We start from the raw sequence: 12071 nt of genomic DNA on the forward strand, positions 1-12071 counted from the left end.
TGGATGGGGCAGTATAGGAGTAGATGCAGGGGTTTATGGAGACCTCCTCAGGCCTTGATCCCCAGTAGGTCAATCCCAAGTCTTCAGTACTACCCAGTGTTGGATGGGGCAGTATAGGAGTAGAGGCAGCAGTTTATGGAGACATCCTCAGGCCAATATTTAGCCCCACTGGAGTGACAGAAAGTGGAGTCTTCTGTACTACCCAGTATTGAATGGGACAGAATCAGAGTATCGTCAGGGTGTTTTCTAGACCTACTTCAGTGTATCTCCAGCCCCATTTTTATGAAAGAAAGGGGATCTCTCCTACCCATTTTTTTTTTATAATCCAGCACTACAGTGTAGGCAGGCAGGCGCGTAGCAAGCCATATTTTTCGTTTAAGCCTGACAGGTTGCAAAGCTTTATGTTTAGATAGTATTGAGGGCTTGCCCAACCTTAGCAACAATCATGTGTAAGCCCATGCTTTTTCTTATAATGGTAGCTACGCCCCTGGCAGGGGTTCATGAAGACCACCAAAGGCCTTATCCCCACTACTGTGACACTAAGAGAGATCTTGGGTCTCCTTCAATAGTCAATGTTGGATAATCTGCACAGGCAGAGATTTCCTTTACCTCCTCGAGCCGATGTTTAGTCCCAACAGTGTGACCAAAAGGGGAGAGCAATCTCAGGTCTCCTTCAATAGCAGATGTTGGATAATATGTAGTAGTACTAGTAGATATTCCTAGACCTCGAGATTTACTTTCCTAATATGCAAGTGCACAGTATCTGAATGTTTAAAAGTCAAATTTTTCCTTATCCTGACTCATGCTATTTTGCTTGTCTTCTTCTTCTTCTTGCGAACACAGTGGAACACTTGCATCTCCCAATTGAAGCTCCCATCAATGTAAAATCACTTATTAGTACTCACCAAGAGTTGTCTCCTTCCCAACCATTTGCGCGGGAACGAGGGCGCCACCTCCCTCCACATGCCTCACTCTCTCCTTCTTCACCCAGTGAGCAGGATGTGAGAGCGCCTGTGTCTCCCTACACATTATATCCTTTGTTTATTCTTAGTTATTTACCTCTCATAGACTTCTATAGAGGTGTAGCTAGTATCCTTCAACATAATGCATTGATATTTATTCGTGTTTCTACTGTTTTATTCACGGGACTCCGTTTTTGTTCAGTAGATTGCGTTGATGAAAATCTGCACTATTTGTAAATTACGTTTTTTCTGCTGCTGACCCGCATTTAATATGCCCTAGTTGTACTACGCCATGCTCTACTGTTTCACGTTGCAATTATTGTACTAATTTATCCAATTCTGCCTTCTGATAAATATTTATTTTGCGTCTTGAGACGCGCAGCAGATAGGTCACGTAAACAGATTTTAGCCATGGCTAATACACCAGAGCCCTTACCCTGTCAGCTACTGTCGGACGATCCCCCTCCCGTCTGTTGTTCCGCTAGAGTTACCCTCGGAGGAGAGGCGTGGGATGCAGTCCGCTATCTCCAAGAAGCGACCTGCATCCTCGGACATACCGTCGTCGCAGCCAAAGACTAGGAGGGCTTCCATGTCGTCACAACACAGACTCCGCACCCCCAGGGCTACATCCACGTCAAAGGGGAAATCAACGAAGTCCAGCAGTACTTTCTCAGCCGAGATTGTTCCCGTTGCAGAGTTGGGCCTGTATGATGATGATCAACCGATCATCATACCAGACTTACGGCGGAAGAAGTGGCCAGTGTCGGCAACTATAACATCAGCGCAGATCAGCACGCAGTCTGAGGCACCTACACTGATGTCGGAGAATCTTCCTGAGGGTCCCGTTGCTACCATCGTAGAAAAGGCAGCAACTACTTCAGCGCAGACCGCCCCAGACGACCTGATGAACCACATTATGAAGTTGATGGAAGATCGCTACGGTCTACAGAGGCCTCTAGAGCCAAGGGGCGACCCAGCCCACCCCCATACCTCCGTGTAGGGCGACCCAGCCCGCTTACGCGCCTCCACGAAGGGCGACCCAGCCCACCTCCAAGCCTCTGCGAAGAGCGACCCAGCCTGCCTCCACGAAGGACCCTGATCCTCAGCATTCACGGAAGGCTTCACGGATGACGACTATATCACCTACCTCGGATCTTGATGATCTCTCATCCCATGACTCAGACTCAGACTCTCAACCTTCAAGAAGGCCTTCACGAAGGTTAAGTGGCTCCAAGTCATCCCCATCTAGAAGATCATCAAAGGATTCATCGAGAGCTTCGCGAAGCTACCAGCGTTCACCAAGGAAGTCTCAGCGTAGGTCACCTTATAGACGCCACTCGTCAGTCCGTTCACCACGATCACCTCGTCGATCCACGTACAGATCATCAAGGACTCCACCTCAGTCACTATCGGAGGAGCATCAACACATTATCTGTGACCTGATGTCTGAAGATGAAGATGGTATCATATTTTCCGACGCAGAAATAAGATATTGGATGGTGAATAGTCTGGAACTATCCTCCCCGTCTAAGAACAAGAACTCAGCCTACACATATCTTATGAAGGAAGATGATGCTGACACAATCACCTTACCTCCGATTGACCCGATAGCAGCGGTGCCAGCTAGTCTGGATACAGCCTTTAATAAAGCCACGAAATCACAGACACCACATGTGCCGCATTTCAATGCTAACAAGTTTGCAGGTCACAACATGGACCCTTTTACAAGGCACAAGATATCGATGATAACTATAAGATGATCAGCGATGCCAAGTCCAAGACTTACAGAATAGATGACCACAAGCTAGTCCAGATGGAAACCATGTCAAGGAGGATGTTCTTTGGTCTGAACAGATCAAGAACAGTCAACGAAACTCTCCTCACGAAGTTCAGAGACTCTACATCTGAGGATGACAGGATGATTTACTCGGCCCCCTCATGCAGAAGAAGGACCAGCAGTTCCTAACGGATCACTTGACAGCATCAGGTCTACAGAAAGCATGGGACAGGAAGATGGCAAGTGTAAGAGGAGCAAAAGAGTCTTTTCGCCGCCCATACGGCAATTACAGGGGAGGATCTGGAAGAGGCAGGTCATCCAGAGGCTCCCGCAACTATAAACGATGAAGGACAGGTTCGGAACGACTGGAGTCTTCCACCCCCCAGCCGTTCCAGTACAACCATCACAAGTGGGTGGACGCCTTCAACTGCACTGGGAAAATTGGGGATTCCTAGAGGATCCATATGTCTCCAACATCCTACAGCACAGATATCGAATACAACTACAGGCCACGCCCCCGCTGACAGTCATCCCTCCGAGGTTCGACTTCCAGGCTCTACAACTACCAAAGTTAAGAGAAGCGGTATCAACACTCCTAACCAAGCAGGCCATAGAAGTACTGGACCAAGTAAACCAGGCTTCTACTCCCCAGTTTTCCTAGTGCCCAAGAAAAATTCCAAGGAAAAGTTCCGACTCATCTACAACATGAGCACGTTCAACAGGGACTATCTACGCAAACCGCCAACTTTTTCGCATGATACACCTACCTCAACTACTGCAACTCGTCCGTCAGATGGACTACATGGCCAGTATAGATCTACAGGATGCCTACTTGCATATCCCGATACTTCCCGACTCAAGGAAGTACCTACGGTTTACACTAGACGGGCTACACTACCAATGGAAGGTCCTACCATTTGGAATATCATCGGCCCCCTGGTTGTTACAAGAATAACGAAACCCATCGTCATTTACCTACATCGTCAAGGGCTACGCAGTGCGTTCTACCTTGACGACGGGATACAAGTGGATCCAGATCCACAGCGTCTCAGACTACAATTAAACTTCATCATCAAGCTACTAACACAGCTAGGATGGTTAGTAAATCGACTCAAGTCGGACCTAGAACCTACGCAAGATCTGCAATTTCTAGGCATTCGATTTCTCACGGCGCAGAATCGTATCGTTGTACCAGAGGACTGATTGATCAAGATCCAACAGACAATCCCTCAAGCCTTACTCTCTCCGCTACCACTACGACAATGGCAGAGCCTGTTGGGTCTACTCACGTCAGCTCAAGACATGACAGTCAGAGGCAGACTACAGCTACGTCCGTTACAGGTCCTCATCAACTCTCATCTCGACGACCCTCAACCATTCAGTCTACCGAATCACGTCAAACCTCACCTACTATGGTGGACCAAGAGATCGAATGTTTGCGAAGGCATCTATTTAATAGAGCCGGAATTAGAAACACATCTCTATGTAGACGCTTCGCTCCAAGGTTGGGGAGCACACCTCGCCAACAGGATGGCATCAGGGTTATGGAGCCAACAAGAGAGCAAACTACACATAAACTTGCTAGAAATGCAAGCAGTAGTAAACGCCATACTACATTGGAGCAACTTACTAAAGAATGCCCATCTGATGATTCACACAGACAACTCAACAGTGGCGTTTTATGTGAACAAACAAGGCTCAACCAGGTCACCGAACCTATTGACTCTATGTTTTTAATTGTTCGATCTAATCGACAATCTCAACATACATGTCAGAGCATGTCACATTCCAGGAGCAAAGAATGTCATAGCAGAAGCTCTCTCTCGGCCACACCTACCATCACCGAAAGAATGGATGCTCCATACAGAGACATTTCAACAAATTATCAAGAAAATAGGAGCTCCACTAATAGACCTATTTGCCACTCGCTTCAACAATCAGCTGAAAACATTCGTATCACCAGTCCCAGACCCACTAGCATGGGCAACGGACGCACTAAGCATATCGTGGGAAGGACTCAATGCGTACGCATTCCCGCCGCCAGCGTTAATCCCACAGGTGTTACAGAAAATCAAGCAAACTCGGAGCCTCCAAATTATTTTGGTCGCGCCCTACTGGCCAGCGAGAACATGGTTTCCAACTCTTATTCAAGAAATCGGACAACCAATACTACAACTTCCAAAGCGCTCGAATCTACTAATACATCCTCACATCAAACAAGCGCACGGTAAGCCAGAAGCATTCCAACTTCACGTATGGACTGTATTAAAGTGTGTCTAAACAAGAGAGGTTATTTAGCCAGAGCGGCGAAAGCAGTCACGCTTGCCTTACGCAACTCCACTCGCAACTTGTAAGATGACAAGTGGCACAGTTTTGAAAATTTTGCTACAAAGAAAGGATTTACAGCTAGATATGCTACACATCCACAAGTGGCTGACTACTTATGTTACCTACGACAGACTAAACATCTAAAAGGCTCAACATTATCAACATATCTTGCAGCTTTAAGCTCAGTCATAACTATTAGAACGGGTGTAAGGTTGACGAAGACCCCAGAGTTACTCACCTTACTACGTGCATTCCGATTGGAGGATCAGAAACAGAGATTTCGCAGCTCCAGCATGGGATCTAAATGTAGTGCTCCAACACCTCACAAGTGAGGCATATGAACCACTGGAATCAACATCATTCGAATTTCTGACACAGAAAACTTTGTTCCTGTTATCCCTAGCAACAGCAGCCAGGATGTCAGAGATTCACGCACTAGATTACGAGAGAACACGCTTTGATGACAATCATAACATCGTGCATATGGGACTATGCTGGGATTTCATCGCCAAGAACCAGGTACCAGGTCAACCAGACAGATTATTCCACGTCCCAGCTCTCTCATCAATTCTCGGACCTCATGATACACTGGATCTATCATTATGCCCAGTCAGAGCACTGAACATATATCTACGACGATCCAAACCGAGGCGACAAAAACTCAAACGATTATTCATCCCTCTATCGACAGCTACACAGACTGAAGTCTCACGTACAACTATCTCGATATGGATCAGAACTGTCATACTACGCGCCTACAAGGCTGCAGGACTCGACCCTCCAAGAGCATCTAATCCACATGAAATTAGAGCGCTAGCTTCAACACTTGCTCTACACGGCAATTGCTCTTTGAAAACCATCATGGAGGGCTGCTTCTGGAGATCTGATATGGTGTTTGCCAACCACTATCTGAGATATCACCACCGAGGACGTCTCAGGTATTCACCATTTTGGTTGACAGTCCCTCAGAGAAGATAAGTCAATCTTATGAGATTTTTACTGCTTATTTCACAACAGTACTATATAGCTAATAACTCCACGAAGTTTATGCTATGATATATTTTAACCTAAGTTCAATCATAATCTTAAGCTTAGTACTATGTCTGTTAAATCATAATAATATCATTAGCTAACAACTCTATGAAGTTTATGCTATTATATTAAGTCTATATTAGTCTTTAGCCTAGTATTCATGTTGTAAATACTTATTTATGTTTATCATAATATCTATATATTGTAGTAACCCATATATGGCAGCTGATCAGTTTAACAGCAGGAATTTATCAATTCAGTGCCTTTATGAAGTTCCCATAGGGGTTATTACAGTTATCAAATCACTAATTATCTAAATCCCAAGTATTCTGTATTCCCACCTCTGTATCCGTAGGATTCTACAAGCAAAATAGCATGAGTCAGGATAAGGTAAAATATGTAATTTTCTGAATAAAATTGATATTTTATACTTATCCTGACTCATGAGGTAAGGCCTCCCATCCTCACCACATAACACTTTGGATTTCCCTGAAAATTCAAGTGTTGGGCTCGCTATATAAGGAGAGAGTGAGGCATGTGGCGGGAGGTGGCGCCCTCGTTCCCGCGCAAATGGTTGGGAAGGAGACAACTCTTGGTGAGTACTAATTAGTGATTTTACATTGAAGGGAGCTTCAATTGGGAGATACAAGTGTTCCACTGTGTTCGCAAGAAGAAGAAGAAGACAAGTAAAATAGCATGAGTCAGGATAAGTATAAAATATCAAATTTATTCAGAAAATTACATTCTTTCAACCACATCAAGATCTCAGTAGGCATTTGTTTTTTATTTATAAATAAATGAGCCCCACCCATTTAACGAAATGTATGTGATATTTAGTTGTTGACAGAATATTTCCAAATACAGATGCTGGTAGATTTGATAATTTTTGGATGTTTTTTTGCTAGTTAAAGCAGCACATCAAAATAGCCTGTAGAAAATTGAGGTTATGTTATTGTTTAATGTGTTGAAAATATATTGTTTTTTCTTACCCTGACCCATGATCTTTTGCTTATCTCCCTTTTCCTTGCGAATGGTAGTGGAACACTTGACTCCCTTGAAGTTCCCGAAGCGGACGTAAAAATACACTCACCAACGAGTTACCTCCCTTTTCCCGCGTAAACAGTCATGTGACCAGCCTTACTTGTCACTCTCTCCCTTTTTGCCCAATTGGATGGTTGGGCGAGCACTGGAGACCCGATACGGCATTATATCCTTTTTATTTAGGTCCTATCCTTCAAAATTATGCTGTGTATGGATTTGGCAATAACTATTATGTATTATATGTAAAAAAATTGTAAAAATTATTTGTATTTGTGTCATAATTTCATCGTTATATAACTTTGTTTACATTTCATGAAATCTTGCAGTGTTTGCAGGCACAGGTTATCCATGGCAGATCCTCACCCCCAATGCCTTTAGTGCATAAAACCATGTTCTTCCAGCTTGCGTTGTACTTATTGTGTTGATTTATCAAATCTACAATTTAATCAATATTTGTCTTATATCTATAGACGTGCCATGGATCGGATGAGGAAGTCATTTCAAGTCACGGCTGATAAAACAGGAGATCAGCCTGCAAACCGTATGTTGATTGCTACTGCTGAAATTCATAATACTGGTGCTATGTTGAGTACGTTGCAGGGGCAGCCTGCTGGTACGGGGGCCAAGAAGAGATTGGCTACAACACAGTTGACTCCGACTCAAGCTAAGAAAAAGAGGTCGTCTTCTACGTCGCAGAAGAAAGCATCTGTTACCAGATTGGAGGGTAAATCTACGCGGCCTAGTAAGTCAACGCATCAGAAATCCTTCAACGAAGAGATATTACCTCCGCATGAAGAGATAATACCTCCGCATGAAGTAGACGTTTTTTTATGATAGTCTCCTGCAATGGTCACATTAGGCCAGCTGTTTGGCGAACTATCACCAACTTATCAACGGAGTGAAGTCGAGGCACACAACTCATCAGCGTACACAACACTTCTTCTACACCGCAGCAGCTTCAATCAACGCAAAACTTGATCTGGGTGAAATTATGAGACAATTCACCAACCAGATGATGGCTATGATGGAACGGAGGTTCGAGGAAGAAGCGAAGGTTCGGCGAAGCCTCTCATCTACTGACACCGTGCGCAAACCTACGGACCTGAGCGAACCTACTGACCTGTGCGAACCTATGCCACATAAAACTACGTCTCAAGACGGTCTCCACAGTGTGACGACTTTATCTTCTTGGAGGAGGATAGAAGACATGAGATGCCTACTCACCGTTCTACATCTGCGAACCCTCAACGTTCGAGAACATCGAAGGATTCATCTCCTAAACTTAGCCGTTCTAGATCGAGATCTCATATCCCTCACAGACGTTCGCGAAGTCACTCATCACGAGACAGAGGTTCGCGAAGAGAAGGCTCACATCACAGAGGTTCGCAAAGGGATACATCTAGCGACAGATGTTCGCGAAGAGTAGGCTCACGTCACAGAGGTTCACGAAGAGATGAATTCACAGATAGAGGTTCGCGAAGAGAGGACTCTCAAGATAGACGTTCGCGAAGGGAGGAATCTTCAGTTCGTGAAAGGATGATGGAGGTTCGAGAAGGGATACAGGTTCGCAGAAGGATGAATCGCGGAGGCATTGCTCTACCGATCAGGAGATAACTGATGAATAACCAGACTTCTCAGACCGAAATTCAGTCCCGACAGTGTGATAGAAAGAACTTGATAACCGTTCCCTCAAGAGGACTTAAATCGGAGACTGAAGGGCTCATGTGACTTCAGTGCATTACATCAAGTGTTATTTATTTAGTGTACGTAATACAGTAAGATATCATGTCTGCACCAAGACTTATCAGGTGATGGAGGCATGTTGTACATACTACTTACCCGACAAGTATTGATTATAGCTCGAGATTTACTTTCCTAATATGCAAATGCACAGTATCTGAATGTTTAAAAGTCAATCTTTCAACCACATCAAGATCTCAGTAGGTATTTGTTTTTTATTTATAAATAAATGAGCCCCACCCATTTAACGAAATGTATGTGATATTTAGTTGTTGACAGAATATTTCCAAATACAGATGCTGGTAGATTTGATAATTTTTGGATGTTTTTTGCTAGTTAAAGCAGCACATCAAAATAGCCTGTAGAAAATTGAGGTTATGTTATTGTTTAATGTGTTGAAAATATATTATTTTTCTTACCCTGACCCATGATCTTTTGCTTATCTCCCCTTTTCCTTGCGAATGGTAGTGGAACACTTGAATCCCCATTTTCGAAGTTCCTGGAAGCGGACGTAAAATACACTCACCAACGAGTTACCTCCCACCACTTTTCCCGCGTAAACAGTCATGTGACCAGCCTTAATAGAAGATCGACTTATGCAAGGCGGAAAGACTTCATTACGATGAAAGCTACTCATCCTCAAGTGGCGGAATACCTGTGCCATCTTAGATAGACCAGACATCTGAAAGGTTCAACATTATCTACATACCTCGCCGCCATCAGTACAGTGATTACCATGAAAATAGGCATCAAGTTGACAAGAGTACCATAATTACTTGCTCTGCTGAGATCTTTTAAACTGGAAGACCATCAAAAGAAGTTCAGAGCTCCGGCCTGGGATTTGGATGTAATTCTACGTCATCTTACAAGTGATGCCTATGAACCTCTAGCACAGCTACTAACGGCTCCACAAAGGCACTGAGTTGGAAAATCTCACCCTTTATCACGTTGACTTGTTGATAACTTTTACTAAAGAAAAGTATTAGTTTGAAAGTCCATGCACACAGTCTAGAACAGGCTAGCATGAGTGATTAAAGATCCTGTACGGGTAAAGATCTTACCTGTACGTGAAGGGGTCGCAACTCATTTATGATAAAAATCTTATCTCAATGACTCTCCCATTGCTGAGTGCGGTGTTAAACAACCAACCGACCAACCCTAGAATACGTGTTAATGCATTGCTGTACTTTACCTGCTCACTCACTCACTCACTCACTCATTATTCTGAATACATATGTATCTCATTTGTTGTTTCAGATGTACACTAACTGGACATTCCTGATGGTCCTCCTGGATGCCATTTATCAGAGTGCTGTGCTGTACTTCATAGCTCACCTAGTAAGTCACATGTCTTTGGTGAGGGTATATATGGGTTGTTAGAATGCTCCGTCTGTCAGAGAGCACTCTTCAAACTCAGTTGTGAGGGTATATATGGGTAGTCATAACACTCCGTCTATCAGAGTGCCATCCTCTACTTCATAGCTCACCTGGCAGCAGTACTGAGGGTATATATGGGTAGTCATAACGCTCCATCTATCAGAGTGCCTTCCTCTACTTCATAGCTCACCTGGCAGCAGTACTGAGAGTATATATGGGTAGTCATAACACTCCGTCTATCAGAGTGCCATCCTCTACTTCATAGCTCACCTGGCGGCAGTACTGAGGGGATATATGGGTAGTCATAACGCTCCATCTATCAGAGTGCCTTCCTCTACTTCATAGCTCACCTGGCAGCAGTACTGAGAGTATATATGGGTAGTCATAACACTCCGTCTATCGGAGTGCCATCCTCTACTTCATAGCTCACCTTGCAGCAGTACTGAGGGTATATATGGGTAGTCATAACACTCGGTCTATCAGAGTGCCTTCCTCTACTTCATAGCTCACCTGGCAGCAGTACCGAGGGTATACATGGGTAGTCATAACACTCCGTCTATCAGAGTGCCTTCCTCTACTTCATAGCTCACCTGGCAGCAGTACTGAGGGTATATATGGGTAGTCATAACACTCCGTCTATCAGAGTGCCATCCTCTACTTCATAGCTCACATGGCAGCAGTACTGAGAGTATATATGGGTAGTCATAACCCTCCGTCTATCAGAGTGCCTTCCTCTACTTCATAGCTCACCTGGCAGCAGTACTGAGAGTATATATTGGTAGTCATAACCCTCCGTCTATCAGAGTGCCTTCCTCTACTTCATAGCTCGCCTGGCAGCAGTACTGAGGGTATATATGGGTAGTCATAACACTCCGTCTATCAGAGTGCCATCCTCTACTTCATAGCTCGCCTGGCAGCAGTACTGAGGGTATATATGGGTAGTCATAACCCTCCGTCTATCAGAGTGCCATTCTCTACTTCATAGCTCACCTGGCAGCAGTACTGAGGGTATATATGGGTAGTCATAACTCTCTGTCTATCAGAGTGCCATCCTCTACTTCATAGCTCGCCTGGCAGCAGTACTGAGGGTATATATGGGTAGTCATAACGCTCCGTCTATCAGAGTGCCATCCTCTACTTCATAGCTCACCTGGCAGCAGTACTGAGGGTATATATGGGTAGTCATAACCCTCCGTCTATCAGAGTGCCTTCCTCTACTTCATAGCTCACCTGGCAGCAGTACTGAGAGTATATATTGGTAGTCATAACGCTCTGTCTATCAGAGTGCCATCCTCTACTTAATAGCTCACCTGGCAGCAGTACTGAGAGTATATATGGGTAGTTAGAACACTCCGTCTATTAGAGTGCCTTCCTCTACTTCATAGCTCAACTGGCAGCAGTACTGAGGGTATACATGGGTAGTCATAACATTCCGTCTATCAGAGTGCCATCCTCTACTTAATAGCTCACCTGGCAGCAGTACTGAGAGTATATATGGGTAGTTAGAACACTCCGTCTATTAGAGTGCCTTCCTCTACTTCATAGCTCAACTGGCAGCAGTACTGAGGGTATATATGGATAGTCATAACGTTCCGTCTATTAGAGTGCCATCCTCAACTTTATAGCTCACCTGGTAAGTCACATAGCAGTGGTAAGGGTATATATGGGTAGTCGTAACGCTCCGTCTATCAGAGCGCCTTCCTCTTCTTCATAGCTCACCTGGCAGCAGTGCTGAGGGTATATATGGGTAGTCAGAACTCTCTGTCTATCAGAGTGCCGTCCTCAACTTCATAGCTCACCTGGTAAGTCACATA

General features: G+C 44.5%; 1 protein-coding gene across 1 annotated transcript in view; it reads left to right on the top strand.

Moving 5' to 3' along the window:
• LOC124274919 (phospholipid-transporting ATPase VD-like) overlaps nucleotides 1-12071 on the top strand; it is a 102296-nt gene that overhangs the window by 63662 nt on the left and 26563 nt on the right. The window contains exon 25 of the mRNA XM_046710640.1: nucleotides 10138-10218. Coding sequence (XP_046566596.1) covers nucleotides 10138-10218 — 81 coding nt within the window. The remainder of the gene's footprint in view (nucleotides 1-10137; nucleotides 10219-12071) is intronic.

The sequence above is a fragment of the Haliotis rubra genome, unplaced genomic scaffold (assembly GCF_003918875.1).
Source record: "Haliotis rubra isolate DU_JTF1 unplaced genomic scaffold, ASM391887v1 Scf1, whole genome shotgun sequence".
Classification (NCBI taxonomy): domain Eukaryota; kingdom Metazoa; phylum Mollusca; class Gastropoda; order Lepetellida; family Haliotidae; genus Haliotis; species Haliotis rubra.